The 24,880-nt window shown below is 48.3% G+C and overlaps 1 protein-coding gene across 1 annotated transcript in view; it reads right to left on the bottom strand.

Moving 5' to 3' along the window:
- Window positions 1–24,880, bottom strand: part of TMEM267 (transmembrane protein 267) — a 61,107-nt gene that overhangs the window by 18,738 nt on the left and 17,489 nt on the right. The window contains exon 2 of the mRNA XM_077462780.1: window positions 3,345–3,720. Within this exon, the coding sequence (XP_077318906.1) occupies window positions 3,345–3,656 (312 nt within the window). The 5' untranslated portion in view covers window positions 3,657–3,720. The remainder of the gene's footprint in view (window positions 1–3,344; window positions 3,721–24,880) is intronic.

Here is a 24,880-nt window from a genome sequence, read left to right as displayed (position 1 = left end):
AAGCGCCCTGAAACAGTGGCTCCATTCACGCCACACTGCACTGGCAGGGCGTCAGAAAAAAGTCCTGCCAGCAGTGTCTTTGGAGCACATTAGGAGCGGTGAACTCACCGCTCCTAAAGCGCCCCTGCCCATTAAATCAATGGGCAGCGCCATCAAACTGACAACAAAGAGCTGCTGTAGTGGTGCTTTGTGGGCGGATTTAACCCTTTTTCTGCCGCTAGCAGGGGTTAAAAGCAAATATCGCAGCAAGTACGGTAAAGCGGCGTTTTACCACATGCGCCTGGGGCGGCTCAGTGTGAACCCAGCCTAAAGTGAAATCGTACTTTGTTAAAAATACCAGGTTTGCTGGATGGCTCACCATTTCCGTTCATATTAATCTTCCCAATTCGTACCCCATCACCTTGTTTTCCTGCCAGAACACCTTCCAAAATCGTGTGAAAGCAGATCACCTGAAAAAGGGATGTTCCTCTGTAAACTTTTCTTTCAGGGAGTGGGTACCTAGTTTTGACAGGCACTCACTCCCACTTCTGCTTGCCTAGGCAAGCAGCGAGGAACATCCCGTGCCCACAACTTCCTGGGACATGTCTCAGGAGGCTGCGGGACCATTCAGAAAGAGCAGCGCATCTCACGCACGCACAGTGGGGAGCTGGCTGTGAGCCAACAGGAAGCCATAGCCTGTTTCCCAGTCAACATGGCATCCCTGGGGACCTGAAAACTGGCAAACCATCGGCCTAGGTGAAGACAGCGCTGGATCCCTGGGCTGGTAAGGGTCTTTTTTTGTTAAGGTGGTAGTAAAGTCTTAAGGAAAAAAAAAATACCCCCCATGCACGTTAATGGCATAATGTGCTAGTATGCACCGCCAGTGAGGTATACAGCTTTTTTTTTTGTTTTGTTTTTATTCTAATGGGAAAATATGTGGTGGGAGCAAGGGCTATGTATGCTAGGATATTGGCAAAATTTACCTAATGTTCAGATGTGTAAATGGAGTATTATAATACAGGATTCATATAGAGCCAACAGTTTACAGAGCGCTTTACAACATGAGGGCAGACCTTAGAATTACAATTTAAATACAATAGGAATCAGAGAGCCCTGCTCGTTAGAGACTACCAGCCAACATACAAATCATTCTGTTTTCCTCTCGTCAGTTATCTATTTTCATCTCTTGCTCCCACTACACCGCTGCCTCCCCAATGTTGCTCCTAATCTTAGTATGTAGGATTCCGTGAATGTCACGAGCAAATTGTTTATCTGATTGAATCCCGCAGATCCCAATCACCGAGTCCTGAAGCGTTCTCCCTTCAGACTCTTCAATATACTGCATGCAGATGTTACACCTTGGCAGGCCAAGCAGCAGTAATCACATAGGAAAACCAATCCAAGAAATGATAACAGCTTGAACATGGCATTCTATACTCTCCCAGCCTCTTCACTATTATAATAAAAAAAAAAAAAAAAAAAAAAAAAAGGAGGAGTATACATTCAATTTACAGCGCAGGATAATCAGCAGAGATACAATACTCGCGTTAGAACACTTGAAGGCCAGGCCTTTTCTGGCACTGTTTACAAGTAAAAATCTGCATTTTTTTGTCTGGAAATTGCTTATAACCCTCAAACATTATATTTTTAGCAGGGACCCTAGGGAATAAAATGGCAATCGTTAAAATATTTTTATGTCACACGGTATTTTGCACAGCGGTTTTTCAAATGCAATGGGATGGGAAAAAATACACTTTAATGGAAAAAAAATAAACCCACACACACACACACACACACACACACACACACACAAAATATAAAATATGATGTTAAGCCAATAGATACCCAAAAATCACGCTTTAAAATTGCAAACGCTCATGGAATGGCAAAGTATGGTACTTATTCTCCATAGGCAACACTTGTGCAGGTTACAGAGTTATAGAGGAGGTCTAGCACTAGAATTATTGCTCTTGCTCCAACGTTCGCAGGGATACCTCACACGTGTGGTGCAAGCACGATTTACATATGCGTGCGAGGCATGCGTATGAGTTTTCTTCTGCGCGTGAGCTCAGAGTTTGGGGCGCTTAAAATGTATTTTCTTATTTTTTTACACTGTCTTTTTAAATCAATCACTTTTATTCCTATTACAAGGAGTATTACATCCCTTTTAATAGAAATAAGGATGACAGGTCCTCTTTATGGAGAGATCTGAGGTCAAAAAGACCCAGTGTGCCGTTTAGGAAATATTTACGGTAACTATAAGTTATAGGCTTACCTATGGGTAAAAGTACTGCAAGTTTACAACCTCCTAAGCCCAAAAGGGAAAAAAAAAAAAAAAAAAAAAAAAAAAAAAATAGCTTGTCTTATATAAGACAGCCCATATACCTTAGTAATTTTCTTTTAGATTCAACCAGTGGACTGAAAAAAAATAATATAAAAAAAAAAAAAAAAAAAAGGGGGGGGGGGGGGGGGAACGGACCTATTGCGTTTCAGACAGAAATTGCACCACGTTCCTCTTCAAAATTACATGCGATTCTTTGCACCCATTCATTTTGTATCGCAAAGTATTGACGAGTACTTGACCGAAAGAATCGGTACTCATACTGGCCGATTTGGAAAAAAATAAAATAAAAAAAAATAAATCGGTGCACCCCAACTGATCGATTGGGAAAAACCTGACAGGGGTGGTTGTAACATAAGTCGATCAGTGGAACAGTCCCTGCTGAACTGGCCAAATTTCAATCCATGTATGGCCAGCTTTGAAGAGGAGTAAAAACATCTAAACCATTTATGCTTTTAGTTTGATTCAAGGCGTTTTGTTAACAAATACAGTAACTTGGTTTGAGGGCGTTTTGCAAGATGAGCAAAAAAATTTTAATATATTTTGACTTGTATATCAAGGCATCGCTTGTATATAAAGTAGGATCATGTCACAACTGAGAATTAGAGAAGACAGAGCGCCTCCAAGTGTAGCATTATGGTTATAGTTAATGAAGGTACAACATTTAGCAACATACTGCTACACTTAGAGGTGGCCCTCTTCTTTATATTCTGTAGCTCCTGCTGAATTTTTGCTTCTAATCCCCTTGTGGAGGCTTCCATTTGTGGATGGATATTTTATGGTTACACAACCTGGTCACACTGCTATAATTTTTATATATGGACAATAAAAACTGAAGGATTTATGAATAAATAGGTGTGGAATGAATCATTTGAGTTTCTATTTTCTTACGGGGAAATTTGCTTTGATATACAAGTGCTTTGGATTACAAGCATGTTTCCGGAACAAATTATGCTCGCAATCCAAGGTTTTACTATACTTTACTCAGACTTGGCAAATAGAAATGGAAAAAACGATTACCTACCTTTAATGAAAGAGACCCGGCCAGGAAGAAGTGATCCAGGTCAATGATGCAAGCAAAGAATCCGGCAAGAATAACTTCACAGAAGTCACTTCTCTTCCGGAGGCCAATCACAATGGCCCATGACCACATGCCTATCACCCCGTGGGTGGCATTGTCAGACATGGCTCTCAGCCAGTCATTTTGTTGGATTAAAGAGGTTTGCTGCACTTTGTCTGCCAGAAAGCAGAAAATCCCCAGGCCTAAGCTGGAGACTACAGAGGCAGTGCTGAACGTCTGGAGGAGGGCGTCTGCCTTCTCCACCTCTGAAGCCATTGCAACGATGAAGGCACTAAATCTCCTCTGGGTCGCCACCAGCCCATCTCAACAGCGATTCATTCTGAAAAACACAAAAAACCCATGAGAAAATGTCAATCCTTTATAAAAATAAATAATAAATCTCCAAAGTATTTACATTATGTTAAACATTGAAAAAAATAAAATAAATGAAAGCCGTATCATCTCCCATTCAGATAATCTTCACTCTTGCATAGCTAGTAGAATATTTCCAGGCTGTTGAATAAGCGCAGCTCGCCCCCAGCCGTGATGTCACCAATCTGTTCCTGCCACTCACAAGTCACACCCTAAAGCCAGTCTTGATGGATTGCAATTTGGCCGCTTCAGCAGGGACTGGCCGAGGTTTGATCCATCAATGGGCAGGCTGGTTGTACAGCTTTTGATTGACTTCTGTATAACCAAGCCTGTTGGAAACGTTTCATTTGATCAGTGCTGCTGGCTATAACCAGCAGTGCTGAGTGTATCCTGAGCATGGGGGAAGCCTCCCTGCTGTCACAATACAATACCTCTGCGGAAGGGATTCCCCAAAGCACCTCAAATGTGTGGACGGATATTGATCAGCCTGCCGTCTGAACAAAAGGAAACAAATCCTGTATGGCCTGCCTAAATTATGCGATTTTCTTTCCTGCAACAACGAGTCCCACTGTTAGCTGCAGGCAAAAATCGCATGCTAGAAAAATCAGACATGCTGGCTGTGCCAAAGTTGATTGATGGATCGACTTGGGTACAATCAGCCTGCCCACAGATGGGATCGAATCTCAGCCGGTTCAGCAGGGACCAGCTAAGATTTTAAACCATCCATGACTGGCTTAAACATCTTCTTGTTTAGGTTTACATTTTTTTAATTCCATGAACTGAAAACTTAAGGAATCCGTCACTTTATTAAAAGGTTTTAAAGTCCCTAACAGCTCTAAGGGCACTTTCACACTGCCAGCCCCCAGGCATCGGCAATAAAGCACCGGCATTTTTTGCGGCGATTTACCATTGTTTTTGCAGTGCTTTTAACCCCTGCTAGGGGCCGAAAAAGGGTTAAAAAACTGCTGGAAAAGTTTTGCCGGCGGTTCTGCCCATTAATTTCAATGGGCAGGGGTGCTTTAGGAGTGGTGTATTCACTGCTCCTTCAGTGCTGCAAAGGAGCTGCTTACCAGACTTTTTTTTTTTTGAAGCCCTGCCAGCGCAGCGTCCCAGTGTGAAAAGCACTCAGGCCGTCACCCTGAGATTGCAGCTGAGGCTTTTTTTCAGGCGCCATTTTTAGCGATAAAGCACCTGAAAAACACCTTCCGTGTAAAAAGGGGTCATAAGCAGAGTATACACTTTCTCCTTCTTTCAACCAGTAGGAGGCAGAATAAAAAAATAAAAAAAAAAGCCACCACACACACACACACACACAATGTTGACAGTGGGGACTCCCCATCCCCGCCACATTGGCTACAAGCACTGATCGAATGCTGGTTCTCCTGCATGAGTGTTTGAAGCCGGACGATTTTCGGTCCTTGCATACTCTGCTTTAGTCATTCCTCCATCTGATCTTTCGTCACCTGTCACAGGGTTCAATAGCGACTTGCAGGCAGAGGCGGCTCTAGACTTTCTGAGGCCTTAGGCAAAACTTAGACATGAGGCCCCACTCACGCCCATAATGGGAAAAATATTATAAAAATGATAAAAATTAACTGTATGAATGCATATATTAACTTAATTCCTATGAACTATGAATTCACCGTTTCTATAAATTTCTCTAGCCAATTATTCTTTAATCAAATATCATTAAACATAGGGTGGGTGGGTATATATGTTACACGCACACAGATATAGATCAAATTGTGCAGCTGCCTACTCATTATCCTTTGTGCTGTCTCATAAATGTGAAATTAATTTGTCAACAAAGTATAAAACAAAAAAAAAAGTAATTTTACAACATATTCTAAAACATAACCTGTTTAATGCAACAAGTCCAATCCAGCTAAGGAGCAGTCCCAGCTGAGGGATATAGTCATAGTCCAACCCAGCTGATAGACATAGTCCGACCCATCCAATCCAGCTAAGGGACAGTCCCAGATAAGAGACAGCCCAGCTAAGAGACAGTCCAATCCAGCTAAAGGACAGTCACCGACCTCACATCCATGATACAAGAGATGGTCAGAGACTGTGTACGGGCAATAATACAGGAGATGGTCAGAGACTGTGTGTGGACAATGATACAGGAGATGGTCAGAGACTGTGTGTGGACAATGATACAGGAGATGGTCAGAGTCTATGCAGACAATTATACAGGAGACGGTCAGAGACTGTGCAGACAATGATACAGGCAAGGGTCAGAGACTGTGGACAATGATACAGGAGATGGTTTTATTATGGTAATGACAAGCAAACTCTTACCTGGCTAACATGGTATCAAACGTTGGAGCCACTGACAGGGTGCTGACAGACAATCATGCAGGAGATGGTCATAGACTGCGGAAAATTATACAGGAGATGGTCAGAGACTGTGTGTGGACAATGAATCAGGAGATGGTCAGAGACTGTGTGTGGACAATGAATAAGGAGATGGCCAGAGACTGTGTGTGGACAATGATACAGGAGACGGTCAGAGACTGTGTGTGGACAATGATACAGGAGACGGTCAGAGACTGTGTGTGGACAATGATACAGGAGACGGTCAGAGACTGTGTGTGGACAATGATACAGGAGACGGTCAGAGACTGTGTGTGGACAAGGATACAGGAGACGGTCAGAGACTGTGTGTGGACAAGGATACAGGAGACGGTCAGAGACTTGCAGAGACAATGATACAGGAGACGGTTTTATTATGGTAATAACAAGCAAACTCTTACCTGGCTAACACGGTATGAAAAGTTGGAGCCACTGACAGGGTGCTGACAGACAATCATGCCACAAAGATGCAGGAGATGGTCAGATACTGTGCGCAGATAATGATACAGGAAATGGTCAGAGACTGTGGGCGGACAATGATACAGGAGCCACTGTGCCATCAAAAGCAGCCACCGTGCCAGTAATCGCAGCCACTGTGTCATCAAACACAGCCACTGTGTCATCAAACGCAGCCACTGTGCCCTCAAACGCAGCCACTGTGCCAAAACGCAGCCACTGTGCCCATCAATTGCAGCCACTGTGCCCATCAAACTCAGCCACTGTGCCCATCAAACTCAGCCACTGTGCCCATCAAACTCAGCCACTGTGCCCATCAAACTCAGCCACTGCGCCATCAAACGCAGCCACTGTGCCATCAAACGCAACCACTGTGCCATCAAACGCAGCCACTGTGCCCTCAAACGCAGCCACTGTGCCCTCAAACGCAGCGACTGTGCCCTCAAACGCAGCCACTGTGCTCATCAATTGCAGCCACTGTGCCCATCAAATGCAGCCACTGCGCCATCAAACACAGCCACTGTGCCATCAAACGCATCCACTGTGCCATCAAACGCAGCCACTGTGCCCATCAAACGCAGCCACTGCGACATCAAACGCAGCCACCGTGCCAACAAAAGCAGCCACCGTGCCATCAAACACAGCCACTGTGCCCATCAATTGCAGCCACTGTGCCATCAAACTCAGCCACTGTGCCCATCAAATGCAGCCACCGTGCCCATCAAATGCAGCCACTGCGCCATCAATTGCAGCCACCGTGCCATCAAACTCAGCCACTGTGCCCATCAAATGCAGTCACTGCGCCATCAAACGTAGCCACTGTGCCCATCAAACGCAGCCACTGTGCCATCAAATGCAGCCACTGTGCCATCAAACGCAGCCACTGTGCCATCAAACACAGCCACCGTGCCCATCAAATGCAGCCACTGTGCCCATCAATTGCAGCCACCGTGCCCATCAATTGCAGCCACCGTGCCATCAAACTCAGCCACTGTGCCCATCAATTGCAGCCACCGTGCCATCAAACTCAGCCACTGTGCCCATCAATTGCAGCCACCGTGCCATCAAACTCAGCCACTGTACCCATCAAATGCAGTCATTGCGCCATCAAACGCAGCCACTGTGCCATCAAACGCCGCCACTGTGCCATCAAACGCAGCCACTGTGCCCATCAATTGCAGCCACTGTGCCATCAAACACAGCCACCGTGCCCATCAAATGCAGCCACCGTGTCATCAAACTCAGCCACTGTGCCCATCAAATGCAGCCACTGTGCCATCAATTGCAGCCACCGTGCCATCAAACTCAGCCACTGTGCCCATCAAATGCAGTCACTGCGCCATCAAATGCAGCCACTGTGCCAGCAAACGCAGCCACTGTGCCCATCAAACGCAGCCACTGTGCCATCAAACGCAGCCACTGTGCCCATCAAACTCAGCCACTGTGCCATCAAACGCAGCCACTGTGCCATCAAACACAGCCACCGTGCCCATCAAATGCAGCCACTGTGCCATCAAACGCAGCCACTGTGCTCAATAATTGCAGCCACTGTGCCATTAAACCCAGCCACTGTGCCATCAATTGCAGCCACCATGCCATCAAACACAGCCACTGTAAAGCATCCTCAGTAAAGCAGATGAAAAGTTATTTTTAGAATGTGTGAAAATAAAACTGTCTTGTCAATGCAGAGTTAATATGGCCTTTGGACTCTTAGATTTGGTGGGGGTGCATTGTTGTTAGGTTTTTCATATATATATATATATATATATATATATATATATATATATATATATATATATATATATATATATATATATATATATATATATATATATATATATATATATATGAAAAACCTATATATAAACTGTACCTGATGATCCTGCTCCTCGCCTTGGTGACAAATTGGTAAAGGCAGCAGGACTCAGTTGGAGAAGCAACACATGATGTTCTAGCTCTGCCCTGCAGTGCAATCTGGGAGTTGTAGTCTCTGCAGAGCACAGGCACCAGACGGCCATGTTAAAGTCTATGTGCCTGTGCTCTGTGGGAGAACTACAATTCCCGGCATGCAATGGGGCCGCCGTTAGGGGAAGGAAGGGCTAGGACTCGGAGGACAGCGCTGCTGCTATTGGACACACAGGCAGCCTAAGCCATGCATATTAGACAGTCGGACATACTCTTATCACCCCCCTCATCCACCGCCGCGGAGCTCACTCTGTCTGCAGCTGTGTGCAGCGCGCCCGCCGCTCGCTCACCCCGCCGTTTGAGAGACACTCCACACAGCAGCAGACAGTGCAGCACAACACCTCAGAGACAAATTAGGCAATCGCTCGATGGCGAGGCCCTTCCTGTGGGCGAGGCCTAAGGCAATCGCCTAATTTGCCTAATTAAAGAGCCGCCTCTGCTTGCAGGTCAGCAGGAGGAACCACAGAGAGCTGAGGAACCCAGGAGACAGACACTACCGGAAGAGTCGCTTTCTGTAGAGATCTCTTGGTGGCATAATCAGCAGAAAATATATTTACTTTTACAGGCAAGACTTCTTTTATGGGTATGCCTAAATCTTAAATATTTAACATGGTGACAGAGTAGCTTTAAAAATAACCAGACAGAGAAACATGGGTAGTGATGGCCGAACGGTTCGCCCGGCGGTCGTTTCGCGGCGAATTTCCGACTTTCGCCGTCCGCGGGTTCGAACGCCTTTTTCCGTCGTTCGCCCCGGCGGACTTACGTGTTTAATGTATACAAGAACTTTAACCTTTCGTGACACGTTTATCATGTGTTACAGGACAACCAATTGAGACATGACAGCTCATGGACACTTGGACATTCCCCCTAACCTATAAATACACCCGATCCGGTGGCCATTTTACATTCTTTCTTCTGTCACTGTAGGGAAAGGATCCTGTGTGGAGTAGGGACAGAGAAAACGCTAGCTATTTGGTACACAAAAGTTCTTTTCAGGACTGGTATAGGTGTTAGGTCAGCAGCCTGAGTTTCTTTTGTCAGTTTAGATAAAGGGACAGAGCGCTGTATGCTGCTATTTTAGGGACAGCTCAGCCAGATTAGTCTTTCTTCATCATCATCATCATCATCATCATTAGCTGTTACTATCAGGTCCACAAAAGAGCTGTTCCAGCTAATCGTTCCAGCCTACTCTTTTTTGCCAATTTGTATAGGGACAGGCAGGAAGCAGTGTGTCAGGCAGTGAGGATAATTTTAAAGACTTGCTGTTACTATTAGTTCCACAAAGGTTCTTTTCAGGACTGGTATCAGTGGTACGGTAATAGGCTTGTACACGTATAATATTCTTTCTTCCAAATATAGAAAGAATATTATACTTGACTGCTGCCCTTCTGCTGCAGTCTGCTAATCATTCACAACTCACTTGTTCCACAAAGCTCTTTATCAGGACTGGTAACTTGGTCTGTCTAGGGTGCTACGGTACATAGGCTTGGGTGCGGTACAGTCTGCTGTTCTGTAAGGACCGCTATCGGTCCACAATACATAGGGTTGCCGTGCACTACTGCTGACCGCTGCCCTATACTGCAGCAGTCCTTCAGCGGTATAGGGACTGACGCACAGTCTGCTAAACACTAATACACAACCTGCTTGGTCCACAAAAGTTCTTATAAGGACTGGTAACTTGGTATAGGGTGCTACGGTACATAGGCCTGAGTGCAGTACAGTCTGCTGTTCTGTAAGGACCGCTATCGGTCCACAATACATAGGGTTGCCGTGCACTACTGCTGACCGCTGCCCTATACTGCAGCAGTCCTTCATTGGTATAGGGACTGACGTACAGTCTGCTAATCACTAACACACAACCTGCTTGGTCCACAAAAGTTCTTATAAGGACTGGTAACTTGGTATAGGGTGCTACGGTACATAGGCCTGAGTGCAGTACAGTCTGCTGTTCTGTAAGGACCGCTATCGGTCCACAATACATAGGGTTGCCGTGCACTACTGCTGACCGCTGCCCTATACTGCAGCAGTCCTTCATTGGTATAGGGACTGACGTACAGTCTGCTAATCACTAACACACAACCTGCTTGGTCCACAAAAGTTCTTATAAGGACTGGTAACTTGGTATAGGGTGCTACGGTACATAGGCCTGAGTGCGTTACAGTCTGCTGTTCTGTAAGGACCGCTATCGGTCCACAATACATAGGGTTGCCGTGCACTACTGCTGACCGCTGCCCTATACTGCAGCAGTCCTTCAGCGGTATAGGGACTGACGCACAGTCTGCTAAACACTAACACACAACCTGCTTGGTCCACAAAAGTTTTTATAAGGACTGGTAACTTGGTATAGGGTGCTACGGTACATAGGCCTGAGTGCAGTACAGTCTGCTGTTCTGTAAGGACCGCTATCGGTCCACAATACATAGGGTTGCCGTGCACTACTGCTGACCGCTGCCCTATACTGCAGCAGTCCTTCATTGGTATAGGGACTGACGTACAGTCTGCTAATCACTAACACACAACCTGCTTGGTCCACAAAAGTTCTTATAAGGACTGGTAACTTGGTATAGGGTGCTACGGTACATAGGCCTGAGTGCGTTACAGTCTGCTGTTCTGTAAGGACCGCTATCGGTCCACAATACATAGGGTTGCCGTGCACTACTGCTGACCGCTGCCCTATACTGCAGCAGTCCTTCATTGGTATAGGGACTGACGTACAGTCTGCTAATCACTAACACACAACCTGCTTGTTCCACAAAAGTTCTTATAAGGACTGGTAACTTGGTATAGGGTGCTACGGTACATAGGCTTGAGTGCGGTACAGTCTGCTGTTCTGTAAGGACCGCTATCGGTCCACAATAGATAGGGTTGACGTGCACCACTGCTGACCGCTGCCCTATACTGCAGCAGTCCTTCAGCGGTATAGGGACTGACGTACAGTCTGCTAAACACTAATACACAACCTGCTTGGTCCACAAAAGTTCTTATAAGGACTGGTAACTTGGTATAGGGTGCTACGGTACATAGGCTTGAGTGCGGTACAGTCTGCTGTTCTGTAAGGACCGCTATCGGTCCACAATAGATAGGGTTGACGTGCACTACTGCTGACCGCTGCCCTATACTGCAGCAGTCCTTCAGCGGTATAGGGACTGACGTACAGTCTGCTAAACACTAATACACAACCTGCTTGGTCCACAAAAGTTCTTATAAGGACTGGTAACTTGGTATAGGGTGCTACGGTACATAGGCTTGAGTGCGGTACAGTCTGCTGTTCTGTAAGGACCGCTATCGGTCCACAATAGATAGGGTTGACGTGCACCACTGCTGACCGCTGCCCTATACTGCAGCAGTCCTTCAGCGGTATAGGGACTGACGTACAGTCTGCTAAACACTAATACACAACCTGCTTGGTCCACAAAAGTTCTTATAAGGACTGGTAACTTGGTATAGGGTGCTACGGTACATAGGCTTGAGTGCGGTACAGTCTGCTGTTCTGTAAGGACCGCTATCGGTCCACAATAGATAGGGTTGACGTGCACCACTGCTGACCGCTCACCTATACTGCAGCAGTCCTTCAGCGGTATAGGGACTGACGTACAGTCTGCTAATCACTAACACACAACCTGCTTGTTCCACAAAAGTTCTTATAAGGACTGGTAACTTGGTATAGGGTGCTACGGTACATAGGCTTGAGTGCGGTACAGTCTGCTGTTCTGTAAGGACCGCTATCGGTCCACAATAGATAGGGTTGACGTGCACCACTGCTGACCGCTGCCCTATACTGCAGCAGTCCTTCAGCGGTATAGGGACTGACGTACAGTCTGCTAAACACTAATACACAACCTGCTTGGTCCACAAAAGTTCTTATAAGGACTGGTAACTTGGTATAGGGTGCTACGGTACATAGGCTTGAGTGCGGTACAGTCTGCTGTTCTGTAAGGACCGCTATCGGTCCACAATAGATAGGGTTGACGTGCACCACTGCTGACCGCTGCCCTATACTGCAGCAGTCCTTCAGCGGTATAGGGACTGACGTACAGTCTGCTAAACACTAATACACAACCTGCTTGGTCCACAAAAGTTCTTATAAGGACTGGTAACTTGGTATAGGGTGCTACGGTACATAGGCTTGAGTGCGGTACAGTCTGCTGTTCTGTAAGGACCGCTATCGGTCCACAATAGATAGGGTTGACGTGCACCACTGCTGACCGCTCACCTATACTGCAGCAGTCCTTCAGCGGTATAGGGACTAAGAGTTTTGTCACAGGGTCATTTAAAAAATGACATGCAGAGGAAGAGGCAGGCCCTTCCGCAGGGGTGGTAGGGGTAGGGCAGGAGCAACAGGCTTGAGCCAAAGTGGGAAGTTGCAGAAGGTGCGTTCAATTACTTTAAAGGATGCACCAGACTTGGTTGAGTGGCTCGCTCAGCCTTACTCTTCTGCACCCTCCTCATCCTCTCGATCTGCACCCTCTTCTTCACTCTCTGCTATGTGCACCCCCAAAGACACTACCACCAACAACACGACCACCACCACCACCACCACATACCTTCCGCTTGAGTCACTGGAATTATTTTCCGATCCATATCAAGAGGACATTTCTGATGCGCAGCCACTCTTGGTATTGGATCAGGAAGAGGAGGTAGCAACAAGCGCTACTCAGCAGTCTGACGCCAGTACCCAGATCAGCCCAAGGAGGAGGTTGGTCCCCGGTGTTGCTGCCTACTCTACTTATAGCGGTGGGGAAGGTGACGTTGATGATGACGTGTCTAGTGATGTCACGTGGGTGCCCACAAGAGAGGAAGAGGAGGGGAGTTCAGAGGGAGATATGGACCAGCAGATAGGGAGGAGAAGCAGCAATGACTTACATTGCACAGCAGGGACAAAGCAGACTGCAAATGTATCAGGAGCGAGTCATCGACCATGTACGGTCACATCTGGCGCTCCCAGGACACCGGCACATGGCTCCGCAGTGTGGGCTTTTTTTAACGTGTCCGCTGCTGACAATAGCGTTGCCATCTGCAATCTTTGCAGTCAACGCGTTAGTCGCGGTAAGCCCAATACTCACCTAGGGACGACCGCCTTAAGAAGGCACATGAGCAGCCATCACCGAACCCAGTGGGAGCAACGGAACACACAAAGCCACACTGCAGGCTCTCACCGTCCAGCCTCGTCTTCTACTTCTCCTTCTCCTCTCTCCTCACAATTGTCCTCCACTCCACCTTCCATCACGCCAAGCTCACATTTTTCTGCAAAAAGGCAGGCTTCCGTGGGCCTAATGTTTGAGCGTAAAAAAATGATGACGCCGGATAACCCTCTTGCCCAACGGTTGGCGGCTGGCTTGTCAGAACTCATAGCCCGCCAACTACTGCCATATAAACTGGTGGACTCGGAGGCCTTTCGCAAATTTGTGGCCATTGGAACACCACAATGGAAGGTCCCAGGAAGGAAGTATTTCTCAGAGAAGGGCATCCCAGAGCTATATGGCCATGTTCAGCGGCAAGTGAATGTATCTCTGGCACACAGTGTCGGTGCCAAGATACATCTGACCACAGACACGTGGTCTAGCAAACACGGGCAGGGAAGGTATATCAGTTTTACTGCCCACTGGGTGAACCTTCTGACGGCCGTCAAGCATGTAACCCGTGGCACCCGTGTAGATTTGGTTTTACCGCCACGGATTGCATGCAGGCCTGACTCTTCTTCTCCTCCTCCTACTCCATCCTCCTCCCTCTCCTCCTCAGCTGCCTCCTCCTTTTCCGCTGCTAGCGTCTCTTCCACTGCACCGCCCAAGCTCCCCAGAACCTATTCCACATGCCAGGTGAGACGTTGCCATGCCGTGCTGCGTCTGTTGTGCCTGGAAGCAAAGAGCCACACTGGCCCGGCACTCCTTTCAGCTTTGCGTTCACAGGCAGATGAGTGGCTAACACCGCTCAATTTGACAGTTGGTAAAGTGGTGTGTGACAACGGTGCCAATCTGCTTAGCGCATTGAAACAGGGCAAAATCACGCACGTGCCGTGCATGGCACACGTCTTAAACTTGGTCGTGCAGCGATTCCTTGTCAAATACCCTGGGGTCCAGGACATCTTGCGGCAGGCAAGGAAAATCTCGGCCCATTTCAGAAGATCTTACACGGCCATGGCTCGCCTTGCTGACATTCAGCGGCGACACCATCTGCCGGTCAGACGTCTTATTTGCGATTGCCCGACGCGATGGAACTCAACCTTCTATATGCTTGATAGGCTGCTCCAGCAGAAACGTGCAGTTAACGTCTACCTGTATGAACTCTGCGAAAGAAACGGTTCTGGGGAGCTGGGTTTTTTTTCACCGCGCCAGTGGCTGCTCATGCGCGACACATGCAGACTTCTGCGGCCATTTGAGGAGATCACCAAACTGGTCAGTCGCAGCCATGGCGCCATCAGTGACATGGTACCTTATGCCTTCTTTCTGGAGCGTGCATTGCGTCGTGTCATTGATCAGGCTGTGGAGGAGCAGGAGCGGGAAGATGAGGAAGTCGCAATGCTGGATGAATTCCCAGGGGGGGCTACTCTATCTGAGACAAGTCAACAACAGGAGTCTGATGAGGAGTCAGAGGAGGATGGTGCCGGGGCGGATGAGCAGGAGCAAGAAGAGCATGCTTTAAACCTTTCTGGGATCCCTGTTGTGCGAGGATGGGGAGAGGAGAATGAAGAGGACGACATTATCCTGGATGATGAGCAGGAGCCAGGCCACCACACCGCTTCCACTTTAGTGCAAATGGGGGCCTTCATGCTCCAGTGTTTTAATAGGGACCCCCGTATAAAAAGCATGAGGGTCAAGGACCAGTACTGGGTGGCAACGTACTTAGACCCCCGGTACAAACACAAAATGGCGGAAATGTTACCGCCGTCGCAGAGGGCTGTCAGAATGCAGCACTTCCAGGCCTTGCTTCGAGAAATGCTGCATTCTGCTTTTGCGTGCGCTGGCAGAGGAGCAATTCCCACTCCCAGAGAAGGATTTGCGGGTACCAATCCAACAGCGCCTGCAAGAAGAGGCCGGTTTGAAGATGTGTTGGTGACTTCGGATATGAGGTCATTCTTTCAGCCGACCCATCGACAGGTGTCATCCGGATCCAGCATCAGGGAACGCCTAGACCGTCAGGTGTCCGACTACATTGGGTTAACGGCCGATGTGGACGCTCTGAGGAGTGATGAACCCCTAGACTACTGGGTGGGCAGGCTTGACCTCTGGCCAGAGCTTGCCCAATTTGCAATCGAACTGTTGGCTTGCCCCTCATCCAGTGTCCTGTCCGAAAGGACGTTCAGCGCAGCAGGGGGGATTGTGACCGATAAGCGTACTCGCCTAGCTCACCACAGTGTTAACTACCTCACATTTCTAAAAATGAATGAGGCATGGATCTCGGAGGAATTCAACACATGTGATCAGTAGACCATGTATATGTCTATAAACAATTTTTGGAATCAAGCACACAGACCTTCTTAATTCATTTGGCTCACTTCCCTGACCCAAAAAAGCACACCGTACTATATGCCCCTACCCTCCTCTTTGAAGAGGTTGAGCGGTGTCATATTTCTACTGGGGCTGCTTATTATGAGGGGTTCCCACCATCCCTGTGCTGTGCTGACTTCCTCCTGGGTGTTCTTATTATGAGGGGCTCCCACCATCCCTGTGCTGTGCTGACTTCCTCCTGGGGGTTCTTATTATGAGGGGATCACACCATCCCTGTGCTGTGCTGACTTCCTCCTGGGGCTGCTTACGGTGCTGCTGTCAGCGCTGTATGTCACGGAGCTGCTGTCAGCGCTGTATGTCACGGAGCTGCTGTCAGCGCTGTATGTCACGGAGCTGCTGTCAGCGCTGTATGTCACGGAGCTGCTGTCAGCGCTGTATGTCACGGAGCTGCTGTCAGCGCTGTATGTCACGGAGCTGCTGTCAGCGCTGTATGTCACGGAGCTGCTGTCAGCGCTGTATGTCACGGAGCTGCTGTCAGCGCTGTATGTCACGGAGCTGCTGTCAGCGCTGTATGTCACGGAGCTGCTGTCAGCGCTGTATGTCACGGTGCTGCTGTCAGCGCTGTATGTCACGGAGCTGCTGTCAGCGCTGTATGTCACGGAGCTGCTGTCAGCGCTGTATGTCACGGAGCTGCTGTCAGCGCTGTATGTCACGGAGCTGCTGTCAGCGCTGTATGTCACGGAGCTGCTGTCAGCGCTGTATGTCACGGTGCTGCTGTCAGCGCTGTATGTCACGGAGCTGCTGTCAGCGCTGTATGTCACGGAGCTGCTGTCAGCGCTGTATGTCACGGAGCTGCTGTCAGCGCTGTATGTCACGGAGCTGCTGTCAGCGCTGTATGTCACGGAGCTGCTGTCAGCGCTGTATGTCACGGTGCTGATGTCAGTGCTCTGTATTACGGTGCTGCTGTCAGTGCTCTGTATCTCCTGCACCCTCTTGTTTGCCTACCCTGGTCCCTGACCTTCCCTCTCCTCCATTGCCTTCATTAGCTCCATAGTCCTGAATTGTCAGAACAATTTCCCAAATAAAAAAAAAATGCTTGTAGTTATCGATCCCAAATTCACCTCATACATGTATTATGCTATTGTCCAGGTGGTGGGACTACGTGCTACCCCCTAATAATTACCCCGTGGCCGCAAATTCGACCTAAAGGTTTGCGAAATTCGCCTCCCATTGAAGTCAATGGAGCCCGCGGCGAACGGTCGTTTTCGCGAACGTTTGTGTCCGTTCGCGTTTCGCGTTCGCGAAACGTCCCGTCGGAAGTTCGTCCATCACTAAACATGGGTGCTGCCATTGTTGAACTTAATCAGAATTTTTTATACACCCCCTGTGCAAGGATATGGACAACAGGGATACTCTCCTCTTCTCTGCGTGTACCGCCATAGCAAGTCGCTTTCTACAGTGGCACACATGTGGGCATGCTCCCAAGCCGGGCTGTGAGCCTCCATTGACACTGACAGGTAACGCATTAAAGGCAAAATGCCTTGATTTTAGAACCACTTGAAATTTTAATTAAACCCAAATAAAACAAAAGAGCAAAATTGAATAGAATAACAGAAGCATCTAATTAGATGTACCAAGGGACGCATCCACCCAACAGTACTACTGAGCTTCAGTAATTAACTTTATAATAACTGCCACTTACAATCAATCCCCCCCCGAGAATGGAGCCAGAAAGGTTTTCCCTTATGCAGCTTCACGATTAGGAAATACAGAGAAGCCTTCAGGAGACTGGAATGAAGCAGTTTATGAATGAAATAATTTGTATAGCGCACAACGCGAACTGAATCACCTCAAGGCGCTGCGATGAGCTTGGTTGTCCAGCTTCTTGAAGAGGAAGGTCTTGAGTTTTTTCCTGAAGATCTGGTGGTTTTCTTCCCAGCGGATGTTGGTTGGTAGAGCATTCCATAGCCGTGGTCCTTGGACAGAGAAGCTCCGTTCCCCCTTTGATTTGTACCAGGATTTGGGAACGAGGAGGAGGTTTTTGTTAGATGATCAAAGACTGCGGTTGGGTGTGTAGTGTTTTATTTTCTCAAAGTAGGTTTTGAGGAGCATCTCCATGCATGCATTTGTGGGTGAGGCAGAGGGTCTTGAATGTGATCAGATTCTTTGCGGTTAGCCAATGTAGGCGCCTCAGGGAAGGGGAGATTCCCAGGGTTTTTTTTCCTGTTATCAGCCTTGCCGCTGTGTTTTGGATAAGTTCTAAGCGCGCAAGTTGATATTGGGGTAATCCTATGCAAAGGGCGTTTGCGTAGTCAAGTCGTGAATTAATGACTGTTCAAACTACCACTGCTTTGTCCTTCTTTGGGATGAAACGTTTGAGTCTGCGTAGCAGGCAGAGCAGATGGTGAGAACCACTGACTACTGCTCCTATTTGAGCATCTATTGACATTTGTGAGTCAAAAGTGACCCCCCGAGACTCTTGGCCTTGGTCTTTGGGGAGATGGTCTGCCCAAAGATGGTGGGTGGTGTCCAGGGGGCCTTGGTTCGAGAATTATGGTTTGCGTGTAGGATAAGAAGCTCTGTTTTTGATTAGTTGAGTTTGATGGCTTCATTCTAGTCTGTGGATAGACGCCGGAAGTGTCAGATTGTGGATTGGGTCTCCTGGTTGGACGGGAGGCCTGGTCAGAGTGGCGGGGGGGTGGGGATGTCCCCTCATGCTCCTCCAGGATAACAATTGAGCAGCTTTTAGCCGCATTGGTTGTTATCCCTGGAAAGCCGATCACCCGCTCAAAAAAAAAAAAAAAAAAAAAAAAAAAAAAAAAAAAAAAAAAAAAACTGGGCTGATGCTTGCAGCTTCGGGCATCATCCCGGTATAACCCCCGAAAGCCGAGGCCACATATTTGCGTACGCTCGGCGCAAAGAGCTTAAACATTGTGTTAGACAGGAATTCTACGCACTCCATTGTGTTGAGTTAATGCAAAGCTAACAGTACTTTGTTAACACATGCCATTATGCCCGTTAAAGCAGCTTATTATAACAAACTGCTAATGCAACCCCAAATGGATTTAAAAAAAAAAAAAAAAAAAAAAAAAGTGCCCATTTTTTAGCAATGCAGCACACCACAAAACATATATAGCATGTGTTGATGCAGTGGGCTGGGCTCTACTTTACATTACACTGGCGTGCCATGCACGATGAAGTGAATGGAACCTCAGAGAACAAGGGCACGTTATAGGAGGAGGGACTGGGCTATTTTCTCAATGGTCAGGTTGTCTCCTCAGACAGTGTATTTAAAGACATCAACATAAAATCTGTTACCAGGGTTGCAGGGCATGCGTTTTCATGTGTGGAATGCACAAAACGGATGTTATTTTATATAACGCATCTGTGCAATAGTGTGCGATTAAGAAGAAATGGCACATATACAGCGCTTTGTGGAATACGGCAAGCACTGACGTATACACTGGCTCTTATGATACTTTTAGAAACTCACAGCTTGATGGAGAATGAAGAGGCTCCGTTTAATAACATCAAATTACAAAATGGATCATTTAGCATGTAAGATGAGTGGAATTCTGCTCATTAGAAGTCTAGAAATGAATATTCATTGCCCAGGATATGGAGGGCGGCTGTATAAACCCATTAATTACTGCAGAGATAGATCAAGCTGGTAAATGAGGGCAGTGCAGCTGTAAAAGACTATTTCCGGCACTCCATTTAATTAGCCGCACAGTGACTCAGGTGCCCACTGATCTATCCTACATTCTTCTCCTATTAATGACCTTGAATTAGAGACAGAAGACACGGCCTTGTTCTCTTCTATTTTTTGCTCTGTGCCCAGCCATTTCCCTTACCATCCTGGTAAAGAAGGTAATTAATGTTACAGCCCTCTGCATGTCCATTCATTTTATGACTAATGTAAATCCTTTGTTTCAGGAAAACTCTCGTATGCCTTCGGTTATACAACCTGCTTGTATTAAAGTGGAGCTTCAGGCAAACCTAAGGAATTTCATCAGATGTTATTAAAGAATAAGCTCAACAAACTGAGAAAACTGTCCCTCAACATCCTGCCCTTCAAAGTGAAATTATATTGTTGTCAAAATCCAAAATTATGTAAAAATGAAAAGGGGGGGAGGGGGGGCACAACTGAACCAGTATCCCCCATAAAAATAGGAAGAGGAAGGGGGGGGGGGAAGAAGGAAAGAAAAAGAAAAGAAAAAGAAAGATTAACTCACTGAGCTAAATAGAAAAAAGTTTATCATCAATTACAAAAACCAATAACCACTTAAGCCCCTGATCATTTTGCTGGCCAAAGATTCGGTACTTCTTGCGATTCTGCACTGCATCGCTTTAACTGACAATTGCGCGGTCGTGCACCGTGGCGCCCAAACAAATTTACATACTTTTTCCCCCCCCCACAAATAGGGCTTTATTTTGGTGGTATTTGATCACCTCTGCAGTTTTTGTTTATAGTGCAAACAATAAAAATAGAGCGACAATTTTGGAAAAAAAATAAATAAAAAAATTGTGGCCGATGAGACCGCCATGCCTTTCTTGTGGCCAGCTACCGAAACAAACAATGAGTCTGACTTCCAAAAAGGGAGCCATGGCAGACAAATACACCTTCAGAGCCCTAACCACATCCAAAGCATGAAGGGCCACCTCTTTAGGGTGCTTCGGCTTGGGATACAGCGATGGTAATACAAATGTCCTCATTAATATGAAAAGCCGAGACCACCTTCGGTAGAAAGGACGGTTGCAGACGCACCACCACCTTATCCCTGTGGATAACCAGATAGGGCGACTTGCAGGACAAGGCTGCCAATTCCGAAACCCTCCTGGCTGAGGTGATGGCCACTAGAAAGACCACTTTATGGGAAAGAGTCAAAAAGGGGAATCTCCCTGATATTCTCAAACGGCGGTTTTTGAAGCGCAGACACCAGGTTCAAATCCCATGGGGGCAACGGTGGACGCACCGGACGGACTACGTGTCGTACCCCCTGAACGAAGGTACTCACTAATGAGTGCGATGCCAGGGGGTTGTTGGAAAAAGACAGCTAAGGCTGAGATTTGCACTTTGGTGGCACTTCAAGTAGTTGTAAACCCTTACAACACACTTTGACCTACAGGTAAGCCTAGATTAAGGCTTACCTGTAGGTCCAAGAAATATCTCCTAAACCTACACGGTTTAGGAGATATTTGCCGAAAGACAGGCACTGCGGTCAACGGCGATATGCCGCGAGTGGCGGCTCCCGTGCGCATGCGCGAGAGTGACGTCATTGCGGCTTCGCCAAATGACAGTGGCGGAGCAGCGAGACCCACCGAGAAGATGGATGCGCCGGACTACAGGGGACAGCGGTGACTTCGCTGGCTCCTATGTCAGGTAAGTGACACATAATGGACTACTATGCGATGCATAGTAGTCCATTATGCTTTACCTTTGCAGGGAATGAAAGAGGAAGTAAACTCAAGGTTTACTTCCTCTTTAATGCCAATCTCTGGTCCACTCCCTGCTGGAGAAACAGCAGGATCCTGGATAAGGAAAAGGATCGCGGATGCCATCCTCTCCTCACACATGGAGATGTAGGCTTTCCAGGTACGAGGGTATATCTTCCGAGGAGAAGATTTCTGTGCCCTCAACATAGTTGGAATCACTGAGTGCAACAGACTCCGGTTCCTCAACACCTGGCTCTCAATAGCCATGCCGTTAAAGCCAGCGATGGTAAAGCAGGATGAAAGATTGGACCTTGAGATAGGAGGTCCTCTCGCAACGGCAGTCGCCAGGGAGCGTCTGCCACCAGACGCACTAGGTCTGCGTACCAAGGACGCTGAGGCCAATCTGGGGCAACCAGTATTACTGGGATCCCCTCGGCTTCCACTCTACGAAGCAGACGTGGCAACAGTTTCAGTGGAGGAAAGGCGTAAATCAGCTGGTACTGATCCCATGGAGCCACCAGTGAGTCTGACGTCTGCCCACGGATCTCTTGTCCTGGACACGAATCTTGGCACCTTCCGATTGAGACGGGAGGCCAGTAGATCCACATCTGGTGTCCCCCCCTCTGCAGGCACAGCAGCTTGAATGTCTCCGAGTGCAATGCCCATTCTCCTGGGTGAAGCATCTGTCAACTCAGATAGTCCGCCTGCCAGTTCTCCACCCCCGGGATGTAAATGGCCGACAGGGCCGGTACGTGTCGCTCTGCCCACCGAAGTATGGGGGCGACCTCCCGAGCAGCGGCTGAGCTTCTTGTTCCCCCTTGGTGATTTACGTATGCCACAGCCATGGCGTTGTCCGACTGGATCCTGATCGAAGGCCCTTGAAGACTCACCGACCATATGTGGAGACACAGCCTGATCGCCCTCAATTCGAGCAGATTGATCGGCAACTCGGATTCTTTCGTCGACCATATGCCCTGAGCCGACTGAACCCCCACCACTCCACCCCAGCCAGATAGACTGGCGTCTGTAGTGATGACTGTCCATTTCAGAGGAAGGAATGTTTTTCCGGACTGAATCACCGGGGACCTCAACCACCAGATCAGAGAGTCCTTGACTGGCTGGCTCACCTGGCTCTGTCGATCTAGGGACAACTGAGATTTGTCCCATTTTAACAAGATCTCCTTCTGCAGAACTCTGGTGTGTAACTGCGCGTAGGGTACTGCCTCGAAGGAGGCTACCATGAGTCCCAGTACTCGCATACAAAACTGGAGCGATGACCACTTGCGGATCATCAGTAGTTTGACCGTGGATCTGAGAGTTTGCAATTTGTCTGAAGGGAGAAAAACTCTCGCTTCCCTGGAGTCCAACAGCAAACCTAGGTACTCCAGACACTGAGTCGGTACAATCACCGCACCGACTTCTTAAGGTTCAACAGCCACCTAAATTGTTGCAGGGTCTGCATGGTGATTGCCACATCCTCCTCTAATTCTGAGGAGGAAGATGCTCTCATCAGGAGGAGATCATCTAGGTAGCCCACGATTGCGATCCCACGTTATCTCAGCAACACCAATACTGGAGCCAGAACTTTGGTAAAGACTCGGGGCAGAAATTTTTGATGCTGAAGACATATGGGTATGTGCAGGTACGCATCCTGGATGTCTAAGGACGCCAGGGAGTCCCCTTGATGGAGCGCAGCGACTACTGAGCGAACTGATTCCATTCTGAACCTTTGCACTTTTACAAATAGATTGAGGGCTTTCAAGTCCAAGATAGAACATAACCCTTCCTTCTTGGGAACCACAGATTTGAGTAGAATCCCTGGAAGCGTTCAGCAAATCCCTTACCGCTCCCCCAACAGGGCCTCCCAGCGAACCGGGGATACGGGTATGCTGGAGGGGAAGAATCTGTTTGGCGGCCAAGAGAGAAACTATCTTGTAGCCTGTGGAAATCAGATCACAGACCCATTGGTCGGATAACTGGGAGCACCACCGGGCTGCAAACTCCCGAAGGCGACCCCCCACCCGAGACACAGGTGGGGGCAAACCTTCATGCCGTAGCACTTTTTTTTCGCAGGCTTGTTAGGCTTGCGGTTCCAGGGACGTTTTTGACCGCCCGTGGGCGTCCTGTCAGGCTGGGGACGTTTTGCCGAAGCTCCGGGCAGACGAAAAAGCCGCTTGTGAGCGAAAAAAAGAGGGCCCTTGCCTACGGCGTGGCTCCTTAGCTTTCCTGGCCTGTGGAAGTAGTGCGGATGCCAGTACAGGTCGCATGGCTGACCCCACAACCGTAAACAAGGAATGAGCCACCGCCTCGGCCTTCCAGTCTGTGGGATCCTTGAATGCAGGAGTCCCCTCAACCGGGATCGTGGTTACTTTATTTAACCTGGATACTGGGGGGTCCACGACCGGAGGAGCCGACCATTTCTTGAGAAGGGTTTCCTCAAAGGGGTAATTTGGGGACCAAAAAGGTCCGTTGTGGGCGATCCCATTCCTTGTAAATGAACTTGTCAAAGTAAGTCAGATACGGGAATACCTTAGGTGAACGTGCTGGCTTGCGGGACCCAAAAAGGACCGGTACATCAGCAGATGGATCCGCTGGCTCCTGAATCTTCAGGGTATCACGCACAGCTGTGATAAGTGCTCCAACAAGCGCTTTGTCGCGCACGGACCCAGACGGGGACTCATCCTCGCTGTTCTAACGGTCCTGGTCAGCGTCATCTGACAAGACAGAGCAGGGGTCACCGGCCTCAGCAGGACCCGAGTCTGCGTCAGAGCTCTCCCCAGAGGACGGGTGGGGGGGGGGAAGGGGCCACTTTTTAGCACCTTTCTTCCCACGCACCGCCTGCATCTTGGCAACGAACGAATTGAGGACCGCCGTCAGGGTGTCCATAGGGACCGCCCAGTCCGCAGGTGACCCGGTTGCATTTGCCTGGATTTCGGGGGAAGAAACACCAGTTTCTGAAGCCATGCTGACCCTACCCTGTCTGCCACCCGAAGGGCACTTAGGGCGGTGACAGGCCCACCCTCCTTGCTGCCGCTGACTGATGGGTTCTAACCTGCCGGACTCACCGCCCTGAGGAGTTCTGCGCTGTTTTACAGCAGTGCCTGTAGATCTCTAGCACTCCCAGATGCAGAGGGACCAAAGCTGTGTCAGTGGCAGTCCGTCAGCACGATCGGTGAACGATCACTGGAGCGATCCGACACACGTGTCCAGATTACACAGAAAGCCACCCAGCGCTCTGCGATGACAAAACAGGAAGCTGAGGGCACAGGAGTTGCTGCTAGAGCACAAAAAACGTGGTCCAGCTTTGAGAAAATGACTGCCAGTGTTATGAATAGGGAATCATCAGGAAAATGGCCGCCTGAAGCCCAGAAGCATGCTGTCCCTTGCCCACACTGAAAATGGCCACCAGCCAGCACCATGAGAAGCAGAAAGAAAACATGTGGCAGACAACGCTGTACCGACACGGGCAAA

The sequence above is a fragment of the Lithobates pipiens genome, unplaced genomic scaffold (assembly GCF_037356315.1).
Source record: "Lithobates pipiens isolate NorthernLeopardFrog02 unplaced genomic scaffold, aLitPip1_a1.2 Scaffold_3, whole genome shotgun sequence".
NCBI classification, from domain to species: domain Eukaryota; kingdom Metazoa; phylum Chordata; class Amphibia; order Anura; family Ranidae; genus Lithobates; species Lithobates pipiens.
Note: the sequence above shows the minus strand (reverse complement) of the source record. Positions and strands in the feature narration are given on the sequence as shown.